This window comes from Gavia stellata, chromosome 9, assembly GCF_030936135.1.
Source record: "Gavia stellata isolate bGavSte3 chromosome 9, bGavSte3.hap2, whole genome shotgun sequence".
NCBI classification, from domain to species: domain Eukaryota; kingdom Metazoa; phylum Chordata; class Aves; order Gaviiformes; family Gaviidae; genus Gavia; species Gavia stellata.
In genome coordinates, this window is record NC_082602.1 from 18,983,828 (window position 1) to 19,005,791 (window position 21,964).

At 62.9% G+C, this 21,964-nt stretch overlaps 2 protein-coding genes across 2 annotated transcripts in view; one reads left to right on the plus strand and one right to left on the minus strand.

Annotated features, from left to right (window-relative positions):
- The first annotated feature begins 1,583 nt into the window (after window positions 1-1,583).
- Window positions 1,584-9,829, plus strand: NFKB2 (nuclear factor kappa B subunit 2). Its single transcript, XM_059821419.1, has 23 exons — window positions 1,584-1,816; window positions 2,862-2,906; window positions 3,374-3,452; window positions 3,946-3,986; window positions 4,089-4,187; window positions 4,431-4,582; window positions 5,376-5,482; window positions 5,657-5,815; window positions 5,920-6,024; window positions 6,176-6,261; window positions 6,390-6,528; window positions 6,608-6,727; window positions 6,840-7,022; window positions 7,185-7,326; window positions 7,474-7,588; window positions 7,785-7,992; window positions 8,083-8,252; window positions 8,416-8,518; window positions 8,651-8,880; window positions 9,059-9,128; window positions 9,232-9,404; window positions 9,482-9,593; window positions 9,678-9,829. Exons 1-23 carry the CDS (start codon window positions 1,772-1,774, stop codon window positions 9,797-9,799), a joined length of 2,805 nt encoding a protein of 934 aa, XP_059677402.1. The 5' UTR covers window positions 1,584-1,771; the 3' UTR covers window positions 9,800-9,829.
- Window positions 9,830-11,063: 1,234 nt separating this feature from the next.
- PSD (pleckstrin and Sec7 domain containing) overlaps window positions 11,064-21,964 on the minus strand; it is a 36,724-nt gene continuing 25,823 nt past the window's right edge. The window contains exons 10-16 of the mRNA XM_059821418.1: window positions 16,812-16,855; window positions 15,289-15,467; window positions 14,365-14,435; window positions 13,623-13,780; window positions 13,133-13,277; window positions 12,328-12,471; window positions 11,064-12,066 (exon numbers count right to left, since the gene is read on the minus strand). Coding sequence (XP_059677401.1) covers window positions 11,827-12,066; window positions 12,328-12,471; window positions 13,133-13,277; window positions 13,623-13,780; window positions 14,365-14,435; window positions 15,289-15,467; window positions 16,812-16,855 — 981 coding nt within the window. The 3' untranslated portion in view covers window positions 11,064-11,826. The remainder of the gene's footprint in view (window positions 12,067-12,327; window positions 12,472-13,132; window positions 13,278-13,622; window positions 13,781-14,364; window positions 14,436-15,288; window positions 15,468-16,811; window positions 16,856-21,964) is intronic.

Here is a 21,964-nt window from a genome sequence, read left to right on the forward strand (position 1 = left end):
CCTGCCCGTAAGGCATCGGCTCTGCAAGTCAGACGGCTGTCACGGGAGGAAAGAAAATAGCACCTGCATTACTAGGTCACGTTCAAGGAGCCGCAGGCATGGAAGAACAGCTTTAACTCATGCCGCTTGCCAGCGGCTGGCCCTTAATTGAAGCAGTCTGTCTGGCACAGGAGTGCTGCGCCATGTGGCAAGGGTGCTGTGGCAGTGCTGCGCTCCGGAGAAGGGAGCTGGTATTGCTTGGGGCAGTGCATCACAGTCAGGTTGCTGCTCATTCCCCCCATTCCCAGCAATGCCCAGAGAATCCTTCCTGAGCCCTAGGAAGGTCTGAAGATAGCGAGGAATTAGCCCAGCAAAGGGGAGCTGCGGTGCACGTGCAAGCCCAGGGTCCAAGCCAGACGCGCTGGGTACCACAGAGCAGGGGATGCTACTGATGGGTCCCCTTCTGGGATGTGTGGGGGATAAAAGCCAAGTGTGCTATGCTCCTAGGGGAAACCCGGGGTGCTAGGAGCCTGAAGGGCATGGCTGCTCAGCACAGGAGGCAGGACTTACCTCGAGAGCAGGTCTGAGGTTGCCTGAGGTTGCTCGTCCAGGATCAAGGAAGCAGGCGACAACGCCCCAGCTCTGTTCGATGCGCAAGGTGGGCTTCCTCTAATGTGCACTGCGCAAGCATGCAGGCATACGGCCAGCAACATCCCGAGTGAGCCAGAGCTGCCCGGGCTGGGTAGACGCAAGCATGACCCCATGATATTCCTTAGTCAAGCTGTTCGCTGCAACAAGTGGAAGTGTCCGGGGCAGCAATGAGTGAGCTGTAAAAACCCCTCTAGAGGGGATGGGGCTGATGGCACTGGAGAAGGGGAGCTGTTCTGTTCAAGGGGCACAATCTGTTCTTCTCCAGCATCCTCGTGCCTGGGCTCCCCCAGCCAGGCTCAGTGGGTAGGGTTCGAGGTGGCTGTTCCCAGCACACTGAGGAAGGATGTTTGTCCCCTCCTTCACCTCTCTGGGAAATCTGTGACAGCAGATGAGGTGGCTGGCTGGTGGTGGCAGGCTGAGGCTGCCCGGGGAGGATGTCCAGCAGGATCCCGACAGCAGGCAGTGCGTGCTGCTTCCCACAGGCTAGCGGGGGTTGTGTCTGTGCTCCCAAGCTTTCAGAAACCCCTGAGGAATGGCAGGAGGAAGGTCCCACCTCGCTTAGCAGTGCTGAATCTCCACCTTCACCCTCCTTGCACACCCCACTGCACCTGCAGGTCCCTTGAATCCCACATCTTGGGCTGCGCCACTGCCTGGGCTGCATCCCGCAGGCAAGCTGGGCAGGGGCTGCTGGAGCTTGGCCAGGCTCAGGTGGCAGGCCAGCTGCGAAAAACCTCAGGCCTGGGGCCACAGGGCAGCCCCTCTGGAGGACCTGAGCGGCTGGAAAATCTCCTTGAAAAGCTCTTTTCAGCTTCTGAAGAATATGAGTCACGCACGGGTTGAACAATCCCCTTCCTTCCCCTCTTCTCCCACACACCCAAAATCCCCTGAGCGGGACCTGCAGCAACCACTGATTCAGAAATTCATGGTATGAGGGCACCGCGGAGTCAGATACGGGGTTTTTTTTTTCTTTTTTTTCTTTCCATTGCTGAGCGAGGAGAAGAAATGTGGAGCAAGAGAGCGTGCCTGGAGGCTCTGCTCTGATCCTGACCCTTTGCTAGAAGTCTCCAGTGGTTTCCCACCGTCAGGCAGACGTTGACCCCAGCGGAACCCCCGGCTACGGTAGCCGGCAGTCCCTGCAGCGATGCTGGGGCTGGATGGGTTGCTGAGACCAGCCTCTTCCTCCCCGGTGAGTAGGAAGGTGCGAGTGCTGTGGGTGGCAGGGAAGGGGCCCTGCTGCTGGCGGTGCCTTGCTGGGGTCGGCGGGGAGCATGCGGCACCGGGGTGGCAGAAGATGCTCCCACTGGGGCCTCTGGGGCTGCCGCTCCCGCTTTGAAACCAGATGCTTCCTAGCGGGAAAGAGGGAATGGGAACACGGATGGCAAACGCCTCTCTCAGGCCACCTCCGTGGGAAGGATGCAGGGGCTGCCGTGTAAGTGGAAATAGGGGCAGCAGGGGAGCGGGAAAGCACCCCTTTGGGTGCCTGGCGAGGGCGTGCCATGCACCTGCTTCGGTCGGCAGGGTCCTGGAGGGCTTCCCCTGGCCAGGGCAGAGACACTGGCCTTTGGGGCAGCACTTTGGGGCAGCTGCTCCTCTTTGGGTCCAGGGGGGCTTGAAAGAGACATCCCTGTGTGGGAGGTGCACCATCAAGGTGAGATGATGTGGGGTGGGGACCTGGGAGGCCCCAGGGGCTGCCGCTGGGTTTTATGGCACGGTCTGGGTGGTTTCAGCCATGCTGCGCTGCAGGTCTTGTCGGGAAAGGGCGCGATGGCTGGTCAACGGGGACTGGTGCCCGGAGCGGGGCAGGTGGCTGGGGGTGGCGGGAGCAAACCCCTCCGTGCTCCCGGGGGGAAACTCGGCTGCTCCCGGGGTGCCAGGCAGCGCCCAAGCGAGAGCAGCCGGGGGAGGCGGGCGGGCAGCCGCCGGGATTTCCAGCCCGCCCGGAGCCCGACGTCCGAAACTCCCAGGCGGCGAGGAAAGGGCCCGTCCCCCCGCCCGCGGGCCGGGCCGGGCCGGGGGAGCCGCCGGCAGGCGTAAGGGCAGCCGTGCCCCGGGCCGCGCCGAGCCGATCCCCGCGCCGAGCCGGGCCGGCCCCGGGCCGCGGCGGTGCGGGGCGGGGCGGTGACGCGCGGTCCCGTCATTTCCCGGCTCGGCGGGGTTTCTAGGGACTTTCCGGAGCGGCGGTGCCTTCCTGCCGCCGCCGGCCCCCGCTCACCCCCGCGCTCTCCCCGCAGGCCGGCGGCCGGCCCCGCGCAGACATGGACGAGCAGTTCCAGCCCGTGAGTGCGGCACGGATCGGCTCGGCCCCGGGGCGGGAGTCGCTGCCTGGTCCCGGCCCCGGGGCTGGGCTGGGGGCAGTGCCTGACCCACGGGTGGGGTGGGAGGTGGGGGTCTGCGGGTGCCCCCGGCGTGGGAGATGGGGCTCTGTGTCCACCCCCAGGGTGGGCAGTGGGGGGTCTGCAGGTGCACCGGGGTGGGAGGTGGGGGGTCTGTGCTTGCCTCCTGGGTGGGAGATAGGGGGTTTGTGTCTGCCCCCCAGGGCGAAGGGGGTCTGCACCTGCCCACCCCTATTCCCCGGGAGGGATGGGGGTTCTGTGCCTGCCCCCCCTCGAGGTAGGCACTGGGGGTCTGTGCCAGATTGCTCCCCCCCCAGGGTGGGAGATGGGGACTGTGCCTGCCCCCCAGGGCGGTTGGGGGTTCCAGCCGCAACACACTCATCGAATTCATCTTCCCTCCTGTCACCCAGTGCCTGGATGGGATTGACTACGACAGCTTCAATTTCGGCTCCCACATCATGGAGCAGAAGGAGCCCTTGATGGAGACGGGTAAGGTCCCCTCTGGCTGTGTCCTCCCGGGGGTCCCCGGCTGCAGCGGGGTTTCCCAGCAGGCTGACTCACGCCTTGTAGTTCCCAGCAGCACCACGGGCTGTGTCCCCGCTGGCCCCACTGTGGGCTGGCTGGGAATCCCTGCCCCGTGCCACCGGGATGGGGACTGTTTGGTCTGGCCCCACTGCTCAGTCTACCAGGGACCTGAGGCTGGGCTGTGACAGGTCCCCAGGGGCTCCCTGCTCCGCAAGTGCCAGAGCACCCTCTGGCTCTTCCCTCCTCTCCCTGCCACTCTGACCGCTGCTCCTGGCTGGGCTCTGACAGCACAGGGGCCGGGGGCCCTGAGCACCCCCACGGGACAGACAGGGGTCACCTCACCTTCAGCACCGTCCCCGTACCTCCAGCATCCTTACTGGGAGCACGCACTTTGGCTGTCCTGTGTTTCTCACCGGTGCTTTGGTTATGCTGTGTTTCTCTCCTCTCTGTCCTCCAGCGGAAGGTCCCTACCTTGTCATCATCGAGCAGCCAAAGCAGGTAAGGACATCACCCAGGTAAGGGCAGGTGTAGTTGTCACTCCCTGCTCTCATGGCGTCAGGTTTGGGCCACCCTTGACTGATCCTCTCTTTGCCTCCACAGCGGGGGTTCCGGTTTCGGTATGGCTGCGAGGGCCCTTCGCACGGGGGGCTGCCGGGAGCATCAAGCGAGAAGGGGCACAAGACCTATCCCACCGTCAAGGTGAGCACTGCCCTGGGGAGGGGACGGGACAGTGTCTTCGGCCAGTGTGCGCAGGCACCAGGAGGGTGCCCTGAAGGAAGGACGTGACCTCCATATTAAGCTCTGCGCATCTCCTGGTGCTGGAGGGATGGGAGGGCTGCAGCAGGAGGGGTGGTGACCATGCGGAGGGATAGCAGGGGTTTGTGGAAAGTCCTGCAGGCTCCCAGGATATTGTACCTGACTCCCATCTCCTTTCTCCGGCAGATCTGCAACTACACTGGGATGGCCCGGATTGAGGTGGACCTGGTGACGCACAGTGACCCTCCCCGCGTGCATGCCCACAGCCTGGTGGGCAAGCAGTGCAACGAGGCTGGCAACTGCATTGCGATCGTGGGACCCAAGGACATGACAGCTCAGTACGTGCAGGGGAGACCCGGGGTGGCCTTTTGCCTCCTGGCTGCAGCTTACTGGCTGGGGAGAAGAGGGGAGTTAGTGCATCCAGGAGTTGGGTTTGCTGAATGGGGCCAGGAGTGGGTTTAGTCAAAGTCATCAGTACAGCTCTGTCGCCTGAGCATTTTGCCCAGCTTTGGGTCCAGCACGTGCAGCTTGTTTTGGGCTTCTGTCCTGGGGTTGCAGCTCCCCTGCTTTGCAGATAACTTCTGTAGCCAGCCTGAGTCGCTGGGTTAATCGTAAGCGCTGGCGGGCGGCTCCCTGCCCAGGCAGCTGCGGAGGCATGAGCAGGCAGGCTCCTGGCTGCCTGGGTGCCCGTGTGCCCTGGCACTGCTGGCCCAGCAGCCCCATTTGGAGAAGAGGGTGTTTTCCCTGGGTCTTCTGCTGGAGTGGGACAGGAGGGGCCGGAGCTGTGTGCACTTTACTGCTGCAGTTGCTCTTACAAATCCAGGCCTGGCTGCTGGCTCCAACTGGTCCTGTTTGCATTCCCTCAGGCCTCCAGCCCTCCTGGTCCTCCCCTTTGGACTTGTCATCTGTGGGAGCCTGGAGTTTCCCAGCTGCCTCTTTTCTGGGCTCCTTTCTTCTCCTCTGCAGTTGCTCCTTTTATGCCTCCCACACACTGACCACCCGCTGCCCAAGCGGTACCACTCTGTGCTTTGCTCTGCTCCTTCCTGGCTGCGGGAGCCCGTGTGCCCCCTGGGCCGGCTGCTCCCAGCCCTGGCGCTCCCAGATCCCAGCGGGATCCCTCTTCTCCTCTAGGTTCAGCAACCTGGGTGTGCTCCATGTCACCAAGAAGAACATGATGGAGATCATGAAGGAAAAGCTGAAGCAGCAGAAGATGCGCAACAGGAGCCACCTGCTGACAGGTAAGGGCAGCCTGGGGCCTCGGGGGGGACTCTTTGCCCCGGGGGGAGCAGGGACCCACTGTGGGGTGACAGCTGCAGGGGCTGGGGTTAGCATGGGGCTGGGGGGGACGGGCAGGGGGACCTGGAGCCCCATCCCCTCACCTAGCCTGATGGTATCTCCCCCTGCCCTGGCAGAAGTGGAGCTGCGTGAGATTGAGCTGGAGGCGAAGGAGCTGAAGAAGGTGATGGACTTGAGCATCGTGCGGTTGCGCTTCACCGCCTACCTCCGCGACAGCAGCGGGAACTTCACACTGGCCCTCCAGCCCGTCATCTCAGACCCCATCCATGACAGCAGTGAGTGTGGGGCCAGGCCGGGGAGGGGACGGGGCAGGACGGGATAAGGATGTGAGGGATGCTCTGTCTGCCACGGCAGCTCCCAACGCCTCCTTGCTCTGCAGAGTCCCCAGGAGCTTCCAACCTGAAGATCTCGCGGATGGATAAGACAGCAGGCTCTGTGCGGGGAGGGGACGAGGTCTACTTACTGTGCGATAAAGTTCAGAAAGGTAAAAGCCATTCCCTCCAGCCGAAACCTTCCAGAGGGGCTGTGGTGGGAGAGATCCAAGGCCCCCAGGCGGCCGGGGGTCTGTGTCCCGTGGGGACACAGGCATCTCCGATGGGGAGACAGGCAGTGCCAGGCGCCCCTTCTCTCCCCAGATGACATCGAGGTGCGTTTCTACGAGGATGACGAGAATGGCTGGCAGGCCTTCGGGGACTTCTCCCCCACTGACGTGCACAAGCAGGTACAGGGGAGGCGGGGGGGGGGGGGCGTCCTGCTGTGCCCTGAGGCAGGCGGGTGCCCTGCAGGGTGGGGGAGCCCTGTCGGCTCTGGGGAGGAGCAGGGCTCCACGTCCATCTGTCCTGCCCACAGTATGCCATCGTCTTCCGCACGCCGCCCTACCACAAGCCCAAGATCGACCGTCCTGTCACCGTTTTCCTGCAGCTGAAGCGGAAGCGGGGGGGCGACGTGAGCGACTCGAAGCAGTTCACCTACTACCCCGTGGTGGAAGGTGAGCAGCCCTCGGGCAGGCTGGCATGCCTCCCGTCGCCGGGGCTGCCCCTCACCCCGCTGCCCGTCTCTCCCCACAGATAAGGAAGAAGTGGAGAGGAAGCGCAAAAAAGTCCTGCCTCAGTTTCCCCAGCACTTTGGGGGAGGCTCGCACATGGGTGGTGCCGGCGGGGGTGCCGGGGGCTTCGGCTCTGGAGGAGGTGAGTGGGGATGACTCTTCCCCTCTTCCCCCTCCCCTCTTGGGCAGCCGTGGCCTGGCGCTGGGGGGTCCCCAATCTGCTCCAGCCTCACCCATCCCCCCTTGCGCCGCAGGTGGGAACCTCAGCTTCCCCTACTCCCCTGGGCTGGCCTACAACAGCATCTACTCGCCCGGCCCCCACCCCGTGGGGGGCTACCAGGGGGGCGTACAGATGAAGGGCCCCGAGGCGGAAGGGGCCAGGAGCGACAGGCAGGCGCCGGCAGAAAGCACGTACTGCAAGGATCTGCAGAAGCACGGTAGGCTGGGCTGGAGTGAGGGCCGGGGGGCATCGCTCAGGAGAGCGGGCGCAGGTTGGGGACCTTTGCGGGCTGGGTGCCGCTCTCCCCTGCGCACAAGGTGATGCGGGAGGGTGGATGGGGCTGCTGCTCCCGGAGGTGACATCCTGCTTCACCCCCCAGCCCAGCTCTGCCAGCTGTGGATGCTGGCGCTGGCCCGTCGCAATGCCCATGCCCTGCTCAACTACTCGGTCACTGCCGACCCCTGCGTGCTGCTGGCGGTCCAGAGGCACCTGGCCCCATCGCAGGACGAGAACGGAGACACGTGAGCACACAAGGAGTTTGGGGGGAGAGTGAGGAAGCCTTGTTGGCCGTCAGAGCCATTATGGGGGCTCTGGGGGGGCAGGAGGTGACAGGGAGGACCCGGAGAGGCATGGAGCTGAGCCAGGGGCCATCCCCGCTCTCTCCACAGTCCTTTGCACCTTGCTATTATCCATGAGCAGACGGCTGTGATCAAGCAGCTGATCGAGGTCATCGTTAACATCCCCAACCAACAGATCATCAACATCTCCAATAACCTGCAGCAGGTACGTGTTTCCCGGGACAGCCGGTTCTCCTCTACCTGGGGCTCACTCTGGTTTCCTGACCCCGGGGGCTGCCATTGCTGCTCCCGATGGGGGGAGGCTGCAGGGCTGAGCACAGTGCGGCCACACTGGAAAGGACAGTGGTGCAGGACTCGGCTCCTCCTGTGAGCGCTGCTGAGGGGGTGCTGCTGTCCTGCAGACGCCGTTGCATCTGGCAGTCATCACCAAGCAGCCCCAAGTGGTCCAGCTCCTGCTGCAAGCCCGTGCCGACCCCACCTTGCTGGACCGCTACGGCAATTCCCTGCTGCACCTGGCACTCCAGGCTGGCGATGAAGAGATGCTAAGGACGCTGCTGGCCCACCTGGGCTCGGCTGCCCCTTACCTGCTCCGCCTGCCCAATTTCCATGGTGAGTGGGGCTGAGAGATGATGGGCAGGAAACCAGCAGTGCCGTCATGGGCTCAGCCGGAGGGCTGCTGAGCCTCTCCCCCTGTTGCAGGCCTCCTGCCTGTGCACTTGGCCGTGAAGGCAAAGAGTTTGGCCTGCCTGGACCTGCTGGTCAGGAAGGGAGCGGACGTGAACGCGGTGGAGAGGCAGGGTGGGAGGACCCCGCTGCACCTGGCTGTGGAGACGGAGAACCTGAACATGGCCACCCATCTGGTGAAGAAGGTACGGGGGGCAATGGTGGGTTGGTGTCTGTGGGATGGGGTGCAGCCTCCCCCAGAGCTCTGGGGGAGGTGGGAGTCCCCTGTGGTCTTGGGGTGACCAGGGGGCAGGGAGGGGAGCAGCGCCCAGGCAGCCCATCCTTGCGGCCTCGTGCCTTTCTCCATAGCTGGGAGCAGATGTCCACAGCCGGACCTTTGCTGGGAACACCCCCCTCCACCTGGCTGCCAGCCTGGGCTCCCCCACCCTCACCAAACTGCTCCTCAAAGCCGGTAAGGCGCTGCCCTCCCTCCCCTCCCTGCAGCCGCAGCTGCCCGTGCTGGGGAGTGCCCAGGCACAGGGCAGACCCCGGCACCCCGGGCCGACCTGCCCTTCTGGGGGCTCAGTCCACCCTTCCCTGACAGGGGCAGACGTGCTGTGTGAGAACGACGAGCCTGTGAGCCCGTCCTCATCGGAGGCCAGCAGTGACACAGACACCGACCCCGAGGAGCAGGAGCTGGCCATGGAGCTGGGGGAGCTGGCCCCGGCCATGGAGTGCGACACCAGCCCCGAGACCCCTGCACAGGGACGTGTGCAGGCAGGGCACAGGCAGCGCCGCTGCCACACGCCCCTGGACCTAACTCGGAGCCAGAAGGTGTGCAGGGGGTCAAACCCCCGGGAGCGTTTCTGCAGGGGCCACAGCAGGAATGGGGGCAGAGCTCCAGGATATGTTCCTGTGAGGATGCCTGTGCCCCGCCATGTCCTGGGGTGGGGAGGTGGGGTGGGTTGGCCAGTGCTTTGGGGGATGTTGACGTCTGTGCATCTGTCCGCAGGTGCGGGAGATCCTGCTGCAGGCCTCGCAGCAGAGCCCCGAGGCAGAGCTGCCCTCTGCCCCCCGGCCAGGTGAGCAGCTCCTCTCCCCTCAAAAGCACTGTGCCCAGGCAGGGCAGGACCCTCCCGGCAGCGGGGATGGGCAGCACATGATGGAGGCACCTCTCCCGCACAGGGAAGGTCCTGTCGCTGGACAGTGAGGCACTGCAGGGGCTGGAGCAGCTGCTGAACCAGGACTGCAGCGGGTCGGACTGGATGGAGCTGGCTAAGCGCCTGGGGCTCTGCAGCCTGGTGGAGACCTACAAGGACACCCCCTCGCCCAGCATCAGCCTCCTGCGCAGTTACGAGGTCAGTGCCCAGCCGTGGTGGCCCTGTCCCCCCTGCCCATCCGGCCACAGGCCCTGCTCAGTGCCCTCTCTCTGCAGCTGGCGGGGGGCAGCCTGGAGGGGCTGCTGGAGGCGCTGGACTCCATGGGGCTCCGCAAGGCTGTGAGGATGCTCCACAAAACCGAGGCGCTGGAGAAGCTGCAAAGCACAGGTATGGGGAGTCAGGGGCTGGGGGGCATCCCTGCTGCCTCCCTGACCCCCCCATCACTGACAGCACCCACGGCTTGCTTTGCAGAGCTGAAGGAAGACAGTGCCTACGGCAGTGAGTCAGTGGAGGAGGAGCAGGCACCCACACTGGCCCTGAAGCCGGGGCCAGGGGGAGAGCTGCCCCACAGCCAGCAGCCGCAGGTGCACTGAGGGGCTGGCAGCCCCCACACCTGCCCGGGGGGGACCGCATGGCCCCCCACCCTGCCCTGCCCACGCAAGTGCCTTCCGGACTTGGGGCCCGGCTGCCTGGACTCAGGGGGATGGGATGCAGCCAGCTCTTGCCCCTCTCTGCTCGTATTTAATGGTCCCTCTTCTGAATAAAGGGACACAGTTTCCATTAGCCTTTGCCCTCCCTCTCTCCAGCCCCAGGCCTGAGCCGGCAGGCACTAACCCCCCTGAGCCCGGCCTGGGGCTGGCAGTCTGGCAGCAAGGAGGCAGCTGCCAGCCCTTCCTCAGCATCCCTCCATGCCAGGGCTGTCCCCAGCCGTGGGGGAGAAACCACAGTGCACACAAGAAGTGAAGAGCGAGTTTTACTTCAGTAACGGAGAGATGAAGCTGTACAAAGGTTTTTCTCCCACCCGAGCCGCCTGGGGCAAGGGTGGATTTTTTTCCTTTTTTTTTTTTTTCTTTTTTTTTTTTTGCAACAGAGTCAAAAGAGCAGAATAAAAAGTTTGACACATTCGCAAAGTCAGTGCTGAAACCAGCCGGGTCCCAGGTGACAGAGAACAGCATGTCTGACAGCCCCCACCCGCAGCCTTTCTGCCGTCCCCAGACCCCTCCCTGTGCACCCTGGACACTCCTGTGGCCACACTCCACCACCAGCACCTCACTCCAGATGAGCATCCTCCAGCCCACCCTGGGGTGCTGGGGGCTGCCCCAGCCTGCCCCTCACCTGGGCAAGGAGAGAGCCCACGGCCAAGAAAGGGGCTGCACCACCACTGCTGCAGCATGAGGACCTTGCAGCGCTGCGGACCAGGCTTTGTTGGCAGCCTCCGAGGCCCTGGCCATGCACTGGAGAAGTGGCACAGGAAGGAAAGCTGGCTGTGGCCCATGCCAGCCCCATAGGGCAGTGGGGAGCCCCAAGTCAACCCTGGCTTCAGGGATCACCCCCTCACTGGGGGTACTTACGCATTGCTGCCCAACATGCCCCAGGTACGATGCTCACAGCCAGGCGGTGCAAATGGGCTGGTCCAGGCTGCCGGAGGGGTCAAGAAGCACCGTCACATCAGTCCCCTCGTGCAGCCACGACTGCAGCAATAGGTGCTGCCATCCCAAGGCTGCCTCTTTGGTGCTGGCAGCTGCAGGGCTGTCTCTCTCTGAAGGGCTGCTGGTGCCGGAGCGGGGCTGGGGAGCAGGCAGCAGCACACACAGGAGCCCATGCTCAGCTTACTGGGGGGGTGGCAGGGGGCGTGGGGGGGGGCTGGGTCTCCCCCTGAGTCCGTGTAAAAACCTCCTCCCCCCGGAGTGCAGTGCCTACAGAACATGGCTGGGTTTATGGTTTTGTTTTTTAAACAGTTCCCAAAAAGCATCAAAAGTAGCCCAAGAAAACCCTCCCTGGTGGTCAGCTCAATCTGGTACTAAAAAGTGCAAAACTGTATCACAAAAACTGTTCAAAAGTTGTAAGAAAGCAGGGAGGGTGCAGAGGTGGCTGGGGTGGCAGGGAGGGCGCCAGGTGCCATTGCCCCGGCTCTCCTGGCCACCAGCCCCAGGAGAGGGGACAGGCCAGGGCTGGCCCCCTCCTGTCTGCCCCCATGGCACAACGGAGCTTGAGGAGAAGTGGCCGCTGGCTTTGTTTTGCTGCATTTTTGTCTTTTTTTTAACCACTGAAGAATTGAGTCCAGTGGGTGGGTTTCGGTTGTTCCCCCTCCCCAGGGCAGGGGGACTGGGTCCTGCACCCAAGTGCAGGTCAAGGAGTGGCAGGAACAAGTCCGTTGGGGCCGACGGTGCGGGCAGCTCCCATGGGCAAGGACTGGGGAGCGTCCTGCTCTGCCACCATCTCCGGCAGAGGGGCCATGGCCCTGCCTGGCTGATGCTGGTGCCCGGGGAAGGCTGTCATCCCCCCAGCTTGTGCCGCAGACAGACGGACTCATGGAGGGTCTTGGCAGGCACATGGCCTCCATCCCGGTGCTTGGGGGGGCAGGAATGGAGCTGCAGCATGGGTGGCTGATGCCCCTCGCTTACGACTTCTGGGGGTGGCCAGGGGGCTGGCGGCCGGTGCGCTCTGAGACGTTGCGCTTCACCTTGGTGGCTGTGCTGGAGGGCTCCGCATTGAGCGAGGGGCTGGAGCGGGATTTTTTCAGGCCATCGTCATCCCCGCCCACTGTGTCGAAGAGGGTAGACTCGAATGCTGCCAGGTCCTCAGAGCCGGCCTTCAGCTTGGCCCGCAACAGCATGGCATAGGTGCCATAGCGGGATTTCTGGGGGGGGCACAGTGCAGCAGAGAGAGGGGTTGACAAGCTGGGCACTGCCCCTCAGCCAGCATTGCGGGGTGGGGGGATGCTTGTGGTCCCTCCACCCTAGCCAGCATCCCAGGGCAGGGGGGATGCTTGTGGTCCCAGAGCATGGCAGTGGCACAGTGCAATTCAGCTGACAGGGATGGGGGGGTGTCCCATCACTCAGGATGGCCAAGCAGGTAGGGGCAGAGGGGCTGGGGGCAGAGGGGGGTTCTCCCAGCTCACCTCAAACTCCAGGTACTCTTCCTTCTGCTTCAGCTCCTCGTACTCCTTGCCCTTCACCTTCTTCTCAGGCAGTGAGGAGCGATGCTCCAGAAGCTCTGCTGACATCGTCTTGAACTTGGTCTCGTGGCTCTTCACCTGCTCCTCCTGGGGAAAGGTGGCACCATGTCAGTGCCCTGCTCTGTCCTCTGCTCTGACCCCCCAGCAGTGTGAGCCCAGCTGGGGCCAGAACAGTTTCCCCCCTCCCCCCTAGGTCCAGCCAGGATCTCACCTTCTGTTCCTGGATGTTTTGGTTTTTATTTTTTTTTTTTTTTTTAAATGGCACGCAAACGCACAGGCCCTTGGAGGCAATCTGCTCCCACCTCACAGGGGGCTGGCTGCAGTCTTAAAGCAAAAGAATTTAATCCCCTCTAAAACTAGGCTGGTGGGGTTTTTTTTAAATCCTTTCTGCTCTATGAATAACTACCCTGGCATGCACGAGCACCAGCTAATCCCCCCAGCCGGTCGCCTTTCAAGGTCCTGGCCCTGGCAGGACCCTGCAAGCCGTGGTGTGGGACCACATTCTCCTCCATGGTCTGACTCCATCACCTGTCTCCCATCCCTGCTGCCAGGAACAAGACCTTGCTGCCCACCCCAACAGCAGCACCCCTTGCTCTGTGTTTCCTCCGCCATGCTCCCTTGGCCCTGTACCCTCCTGGGAAGCAGCCAAGCGCATGGCACCACATGAGTCCCTCCACAGGGGACAGTGCCACCAGCAAACCCAGGGGGTCTGTCCCATGCTCCCGGCTGCCCCCATGCCACGGCCCACCTGGGACAGTCTTGTGCAGGAGCTGGGCAGCAGCGGGCGGCTGAACTTCTTCTGGGAGCCAATGGCCGCGGGGAAGGGGGGCGCGGAGAACATGGCTGCCACCACATTGATGCGCGTGATCCACGAGTGCATCTGTTCGGGGTTCCTGGGGAGAAAGGCCAAACCACGGATGAGCTCCAAGTGGCACTATTCCATGTCACAGGCAGAGGGACCTGCCCTGCAGACGAGATCCCGGTCCCTCAGGCCTGGCCATGGCCAGCCATGGCACCTGGGGCTCTAGCCCCAGGGATTTGGGCCATCACGAGCCCATCAGGGTGGGAAGAAGAGAAGCTGGGCAAAGCACAGTGCTAACATTGGGTCCCTTTCCTTCCACAAAGGGCTGGGACAGGAGGGAGCAATGTGGCCCTAAGTCCCATCCCACCCTCCACCCCAGTCAGATGAGCCCCTGCGCCCCAAAGTGGGGCCCAGCCAGTGATCCTGGGGGACTCACTGTGCTTGGAAGAGGAAGACCCTCCAGTCAGCTGTCCTGAGGTAGAAGACGTTGGGTCGCTTGCTGTAGTCAGATGCCCGCGTGGCAAGTGAATGGTGGATGCTAATAGCGTTCTTCAGCTCCTCTTCTGCCAGTGCCTTCCCTGGCTTATACTCCTCCTGCGAATCATGGGGCATTTCAGAGCCAACTTAGGGATGCACCCCACCATGAGTCAGCTCTACGAGGCCGTGGGGACTGCAGGCGAGTGCTTGCAGCGGTGGGGCTTGGACATCACCCTCCACCAGGCTGCTGCAGGCTCTGCCTCCAGCTTGTGCTATACCCATGGGGAGAGGCTGCAGAACCTGGGTGCATGGGCTTGGCAACAGCACGGTGGCTGTTCCCCACTGCCCTGCAGCTGGGCAGCGTGTATGCCTGCAGGAGACTGGATTTGCAGCCTAAAGCCCCCGCCAGGGCAAAGGCCCCGGTGCCTCCTCTCTGCCCAGCCAAGCCTTCGCATGCAGGGCCCTCGGTCGGCAGCCACTTTCACTGCCCAGGCTGAGCCTGAGCACCCCAGGAACAGGGATGCCACCAGGTCCCCAGGCAACAGCTCAGGCAGGCATGGTGCTGTCTGCTTACGCCAGGCTTTGCAATGCCATGCGCTGGAGCCCTCTCTCACTGCTGTGGGGACTGCTGTGACCTCTCCCCCGGGTTGGGGACGATCCCTCTCCCTGGCACGGACATGGGTGGCCCCACTGCTGCCTACCTTCTGCAGGTAGAGAATCATCCCCTTCAGGATGGCATGGAAGGGCTTCCAGCCGCGCTTCCCTCGGGGTGCTGCCAGGGAGGAGAAAGCAGCCCAGATATCAGCCCCAGCGCCAAGCTGGGGAAAGGCACCCCCCACCCCCCCACCATCCTCCTCCAGCCAGCCATGCCACGGCGCACGTCACCCCACCCCAGGGACGGGCGGCAGGCCAGGACTGTCCCCGCACACCTGAGCCCGTGCCGGCTGCGTGGCTGGCAGATGGTGCTGCTGGCAGGGGGGCCGCCTGCCGCCTCCCGGGGCCGGCACCGCTGTGCTCCCTGCCTTGCCGCCCACCTCGCCGCTTGCGCTTGGCTTCACCACTGCCTCCCCACTTGGGGATGGGGACAAGGCAGTGCTGTCCGCCAGGTAATGCTGGCTTTGGAGGGCAGCTGCATCTAATCAGATCAAGGGGGTATTAGATGGCCAGGGCTTAGAGGGGATTTCAGGGTGGAAACAGTGAACGTGCCCAGCAGCTCCCAACCAGCAGCAGCCCGCTGTGTGACTTGTTTGCTGCACCACAGGACACCTTCTTTCATCCCTGCCATCCTGTGGAAAGGGTGCATCCCCCGGGGAGCCCATCCCACCTCCCTGCCTGCCCCCTTCCCAGGACCATGGGTAGGGGCTGCACTGCCTGCTGCCATCTCAGCCTTTGCCCAGCCCTGATGGTGGGGGTGGATGGGCAGGGAGAGGCTTTCAGGCTCCCCAGCCTGGGGGGCTGAATTATGCCCAGCACAGACAGACAGACAGGGCACAGAGGGCTGATGCTGGAGGCTGGCATGATGCTACAGTCAGACGACATGTAGTGACTCCTGCCCTGCTCCCCACTGAGTTTCTGGAGCTCGCCAGTGCCCCCAAGTCCCTCCCATGGGCTCCCCAGGCACCTACTTTTCTTGCAGTCGGGATCAGCGTGGATCTTGCGCACTAACAGTCCATGCTTGTAGGTGGCGATGCTGGAGTCTTGGGAGAAGTCCAGAAAGGGGTTACTGCAGCTGCTGATGCGCTTGATGGACTTAGGGTTGGGGTCTGCCAGCTCTGAGAGGGACTTTCTCAGCTCTTCCTCATCTCTGCCAGGCACAGATTTGGGTGGGGAAAGGGTTTGTTACCCTTCTGGGGACAGCAAGCCTCCTACTTGCTGGTGCCGCTTTTAGGCCTGGCTTCTGAAAGGGAGGCCAGGAGCAGCAGACTAGGCTGAGCAGTCTCCCACCACCACTGGAGAGTATCCCAAACCCAGTCATGCCTCTGTGCCCCTGCCCCTCTAGGCTGCCAGCTGAGGTGCTGCCCGGCCCCTTGAAAGACAAGGCATGGGGGTGTCTGCTGGTGGTTCAGGGTGGGGGGCCCTGCCTGCCCCAGGGAGCTAGGAGCCTTTATGGACAGGGCTGGGACTGGTGCTGGCCAAGCTGACGAGCCAGGGGCCGTGGAGGAGCAGCACGCTGGGGTTTGGCACCACCACAGCCCCCCGGCCCGTGGTGTACAGGCTCGCAGGCAGGAGCTGCCAGGAGAGAGGGTCTAGAGGGAAACCCGCTCAAAGAGAGACCCAGGTTGCGGTCCCCACTCCTTCAGGGCAGCAATCAGGCTATGGGGCTCAGAGCCACCAGCAAAGGGGTGTGGGGAGCCTGTGGCGGGGAGGCCTCGGGCAGCACCAGCCCCAGGACAGGAGCGCGGGTGGGCAGGACGTAGGCAGCTCCAGCAGCAGGAGAGGGCAGCCCCCCGCTCGCACTCTCCACCCAGGTCATGGCCCCTTGCACTGTGGGCAGGCTGCTGCAGGCAGGCTGCATCGGTGCTGCTCCCTCCACCCGGCAGGAAGATGTGGGAGCCCAGAGCTGCTGCCTCCCCCCTCCCTCAGACCGGCTCGCTGCTAATTAAACCCCTCAGCATCTGCCGGCGTCTCCATGGCAGCAGCCCGAGAGCATTGGCTCAGCGCTGGCGGTACCGCCGAGCTGATTAATCCCCGCAGCGCGGGCGCTGCCACTCCTGCTGCTGGAGATGGCAGCTGTGGGCGAGGGTGCGGGCACCCTGCGGGGCCCCAGCACAGCCACAGCCCCCCCAGCGCCTGCCCGCTCCCACCCCGGGCATGGCCGCCAAGGCACGAAGCAATGCCAAAGCTGAGGGGAGCTGGCCTCAGGCAGCCTTCCCCCAGCACGCCAGGGAAGGGGTTCCCATCGAGGTGCTGAGCGCAGCCAGGGGTACGCTGCCACCGCAGCTCTCGAGGCACCCTCATCCCATCCCATCTCAACTCATCCCATCTCACATCCTCACAGCCCTGCAGCATCATGGCTGATGGGACCTCTACGGCAGGGCGATGCTCCGGCAGGGAGGGCAGCAGGGGCGAGGAAGCCCCTCGTGCTGGCAGGGTGGCCCCACTGCCCGCCCAGCACTGGGCAGCAGCATCCCCTGGGAGGGATACTCACATGGCCCACTGCAGCTTCTCATTCTTGATGGAGCCGTACAGTGCCTGAGGAGAGAAGAGCGGGGGATCAGCAGGAGAGTGGTGCCAGGTCAGGAGAGCTGCTCTGGTGATGCAGGGGGCACGCCAGGCTGGCTCAGGGGTAACGGAGGTTAAGGCAGCCCCAGGCCAGCTCATCATAGTCCAGCCCTGGCCTGGCCTGGCCAGCCGACTGGCCTTGTTTCGGGGCTACAGGTTCCTTCTCCTGGGCACCCCAGGACTTGCAAACCCACACACCCCCTGGGCACAGTGCTGGGGCATGGCCCTGGCTGTCTCCCCTCTCCTTCCCTCCCCCTCTGCCTGCCCGTGACAGTGGCATGGCATTAGCAGCACGACAGCGAGGTGCACCAAACATTTCCAATCCCATGGGATATCCACTTCTCCCCACTCCAGGGTGTCCCAGGCTGGCCAAAGGGATGACCTTCAGGAGGCCCAAGCCCCAGGAGAGCAAGCCTTCGGGCCGGACTTCAGTGGTGCGTGCCTGCACCCTGCTCAGCAGGACTTCAGCCTGCCCCAGTGCCTCCAGCAGCTCCATGCCACGACACACCGCAGCCAGTGACCTCCCTGCCGTTGGCCGCCTGTCCTGGGCTGGCAGAGGCAGGCTCCTGGCAGCACCCAGTGCTCCACAACAATGTAATGCTCCCATGGGAGGCTGCCCAGGAACACACTTAAGCTTCGGGAGAGACTTCAGCAGGGTGCTGGCCCTGGACTTGCAGAGGCCCCAGCACGCCGTCATTCATGAAGACCTCAAAGGACCTCGTGGCTGGTTGAGGCAGGATGGGTGTTTGCCTACTGCTGGGCTGCTGCTGCTTGGGGTGGCTGTGGCCTGTCCCGACACCCTCCCCAGCACCCCCCAAGCACCCTGCCCTCCCTGCCAGCCTAAACACCACCAAGCTGAGCAAGGCAGGACCTGCTGCCTGCATCTCAGCACAGGAACAAGCTGAGTCTGCCTGCAGTGGGATGCTCCCGGGCCCCACTCCCAAGCGTTTGTCCGGTCCAAGCTGGGTGCAAGCCAGAAGGGCTTGGCACAAGTTTGCAGCTGGGGAGGCTCCAGAGAGGGTTTCAACACAGCACTCGCAGAGGGCTTCGGAGCAAGATCTGGAAGGTATCATCCTTGGAGGAAAATAGTCGAGTCTCGCACAGGCTGTTTGGGCAGCTGTCAACATCCATCACTGGGTCGGAGACTGCTGCTGAGAGATCTTGCTGGTGGCTGAGAAAGTACAACTGGAGGCATGCAGGGGCCCAGGAAAGACGGCCAGCAGACAGGCTCCAGAGGTGTCTGGGGAAGGGACATCCATCACTCCCCCAAGAGGTGCAGCGGCCAGGACGGAGCAGGGACCCAGCTCCTCCTGCACTTCCCTGTCGGGGAAACGCTGCGCTGGCGCAGCATCGGCTTGTTTCTCAGAGGATGAAAGGGATCGCCCCGATCTGCAGGCAGAAAGCAGGGTTCACATGTCTCCTGGGAAGACAGGAGGCTCATGGAGGGGTACGGCTTCATTGTCTGAGAGAAGATTAGACCGCGGCCCCATTTGTGCAGCACCAGCGCTGGAGGGGCAGGATGCTGAGGTGTGAGCAGGGGGTACCAGCGGGAGGGCTGGCAATGAGGTGGCCAGAGAAACACAGGTTGCAAAGAGACCTAGAGAAGAGCCTGGGCGAAAAAAACAACCTGAAGTCCTGCAGAACATGAACTGGGAGCAGAGCAGGGAGGAGAAGCAGGCATCTCGGAGCAATGTGGATGATAAGGAATCGCCACAGGAAACAGAAGGGAAGGGATCTTACTGCCAGGGACGCAGCCAAGAGATGCTGAGAACCAACAGACACAAAAAGGAGACTGGAAAACTGGCACAGAGAAGTGGGGACTGGAAACTGCAGAAAAGCTCCTCGGAAAGAGCGGACAGGACAGGATGCGTGGCTTGGCTTCCACCGGGCTCGGTGACAATAGAGAGGGGTCAGCTCCGTGCCCCAAGGAAGTGAGATATGAGCCAGCTGAGCGGGGATTTTGGAGGACAGGGCGAGGCACCGCACCGGAGGGGACCATGGCCCCCAGGGCCCCCAGCCCCGCGCAGGGCTTGCGGGAGGATTGCTGCTAAATGCCGAGTGAACGAGCTGATGTCAGAGGATGCTCAGGGAGTAATTCTGGATGGCACAGTGCCGGAGAAGAGCCCAGCAGAACACTGCGCTACAAAAACATGGGCTCTGGGACTGTCGGAGAACACTTCAAAGGCTGAACTGCCTTGTGGCTTCAAAAGGCTCCAGCCGCCCTGCGACAAGCCCCAACAGCATCCCACAAGCCTGCTGCGGGCAGGAGCTGCCAAGTACCCCCACCTCAGAGACTGGGATCAGGGGCTGCTCAGCACTCCTTTGCGGGGGGACAGTGAGAAGCAAACAGGGGGGCTGGGCGGATTGAGAGGGCAATGCAAAGCTTTACGTCTACACTTAAATCCTGCCAAGACTCTGCTTGGCTAAACGCCACCTCCAGCTGACACCGCTCTCAGGAACAAAGCTGGTGGACTCAGCCCAAGTCCTAGCTGAGAAGATGCACTCCAGCCACAAAGCCCATCCCACTTTTCTGGTCCCACAGCAGTCCCGTGGCAGTACCACTGCCCATCAGTCCACTAAACTCTGGGCTTTTTGATGCACGGACCGTTTCTGCTGGGGAAGCACAGGTGGTGCAGGCTCCTGAAGCCTAACTCACAACCACGTCAGCAGAGACCAGAGACACAGGTTTCATCACTCAGCAGGTCCGTCTCTCCAGGCTGTCTTTGCTCCGTGGATTCATTCCCCCTGGGCCGAAAGGATGGCACCTCTTGGCCGCTCTGAACGTGCAAGCACTGCCTAAGAGAAAGCAGGGCACTGGCCCCATGCCGCCGCCACAGCCGACCCCAAACATGGTTCGAGTTTTTTGTCATCACTGGGTTATGAGCTCACTGCTGCAGCACGCAGGGCCAGCCAGCTCTGCCCTAGACATTTGCAACACTGAAGAGACCTAGGAATATACTGTCCCAGTGGGATTTCTAACTGAACCAACAACAACATCTTTCTTTGGTGCCCTCCCTCCCAAAAGTAGGCTGAGAGGACGTCCGGAGTCCTGCTCTAGCAAACATCTCCAGGAAGGGCGGAGGGCTGCACTGGGCAAAAGGCAGGCAGCTCTGATGCTCCAGCCCAGCCTTAGCACCAGCCCCACTGGGGACGGCCCTATGCAAGCAGGGCATGGAGAAGACATCCCCCTTCAGCTCCCCAGCTCAGAGCAGACCAGAGGGGAGATCCAGTGCTGATTTGGGGAGCCAGGCAGCAAGCTGGCCTGGACACAGCTTTGGCACAGATGGGACTGTACTGAGGGCCTTAGGCCAGCACTCAAGTAACAGGGGGGTTAAGTCAGGAAGCTAGGCATCCAGCAGAGGATTTTAACCCTTTCTGGGGTGCCTCTTTTATGGATCATAACTCTTATGGTCACGTCCCCTTTCCAGTCTGCTCAACTGTCAGCACTGCAAGATGCCCTGTGCAGGTCAAGGCTCCCCTTCCTCCTGCCAGTCCTGTGACCAGCCGCAGCTGCGTGACATTCTGCAAGACAGATTTCACAGCCACCAAGCGTCCTCCCTGCAGTCATCTTCCCACTCCCCGTGCCTGGCAGCATTTCAATACGAGGGCTCAATTGCTGGCTTTCCCCAACTTTTCCTTAGCACAGTATCTTTCTCTACATCCAGCCACAAAGCTCTGTCAGGTCCCCCAGACCCCCCAACTGTGTGGATATGAATGGCATCGTCAGATTAGGGAAGTGTATCAGTGGGAACCGTACCTATGTCAGGTCCCTTATTCACCTTCACAGCCCCCCCTCCACCTCCGCTTGCCTGCCCAGCACACACAAGCCATGCTCAACAGAAACTCATCACCGGGGATGCACCAACCCTGCTGCGCACAGCCCGTGTCTCCCCCTCCCCTCCACTGCAGAGGGGCTCCTGCACGCACACAGAGCAGAGTGACTTGGGGACAGGCTTTTTTCCCCACTGGGTGGGCTGCCACAGGGACAGTGTCCTGTGCATCACCTTGTGCCCTGCTGCAGGCAGCAACAGCAGGCAGCCGGGAGACGGTTACCCATCACTGTCCCACGCTTTCGACTCAGCAACACCATAAGCTGCACCAACATCTTTTAAAACATTCCTTGCCCAGCCGACTACCCACCCCCAGGACGACAGACCCCTCTGACCCTCCCAGCACAGCCCCACAGCGCGGAAAGCAGCAACCAAGCGTCTCCCTTCCAACTGCATGTTTCCATTGAGTGCGTCACAACTTAATGCTGCCCCCAGACCGTACTGCGCTATGACAGCATCACCACTTGTCACGGCCCTGATGTCCCCACTGGGCTGGTTTTGACCACGGGGGCAGCCCAGGCTGCTCAGGGGTACCCCTGCCTGCTTTGCCCTGTAACGCGGGGGCCAGTGAGGACTCTTCTCTCGCTGCTACACCAGCGGCAGGCACCCAACCGAGGTAGGATGCGCCCAGAGACAGCCTGTTCACTGCTCCCTACCTAGGATCGATGCACACCAGCATAACACCTCCAAAACGGATGCCGGCTCACAGCGAGCAAGCTCTTGGCAGTAAAAAGCCCTTTTTTGTCCAGGCAGCCACTCCTTCCTCTCCAGCTCCACTCGGCTGGGAGCTGGGGCTGCGGCACTGCCCCTCCGTGCTGCCTTGCAGCAATCCCCGCCACCCCATCCACCCCAGCCGGGTGCCAGTCTGCCCTGGCCGGACTGGCACAGCTCAGCGCAGCCCTTGGCAGGGAGCCCGCCGAGCTTGTCACTTATGCTAAGCCGAAGGGCTGGTCCCAGCGGTACGGCTCTGTCCTGGATTCTTCTCGCAGCGATGTTTTCGAGCAAGCGTTGCTGTCAAGCCATCGTAAGCTGCGCAATGTCACCCAGGTCTTGCCGTGCTCCCGCTACCCCCCTGCACGGGGTGGGATGGGGGGAGGATGGCAGGGTTGGAGACGGGGACCCTCGGGCGGAGGGGGGGCTGGTGGGGACCCGTCTCCGCAGAACGCAGGCAGGGGAGGGAGATGGGGCTGGCTGCTCGCTACGTCCATGCCAGGGCTGAGGCACCGGCAGCGGGCGGGCCGGCGGCTGT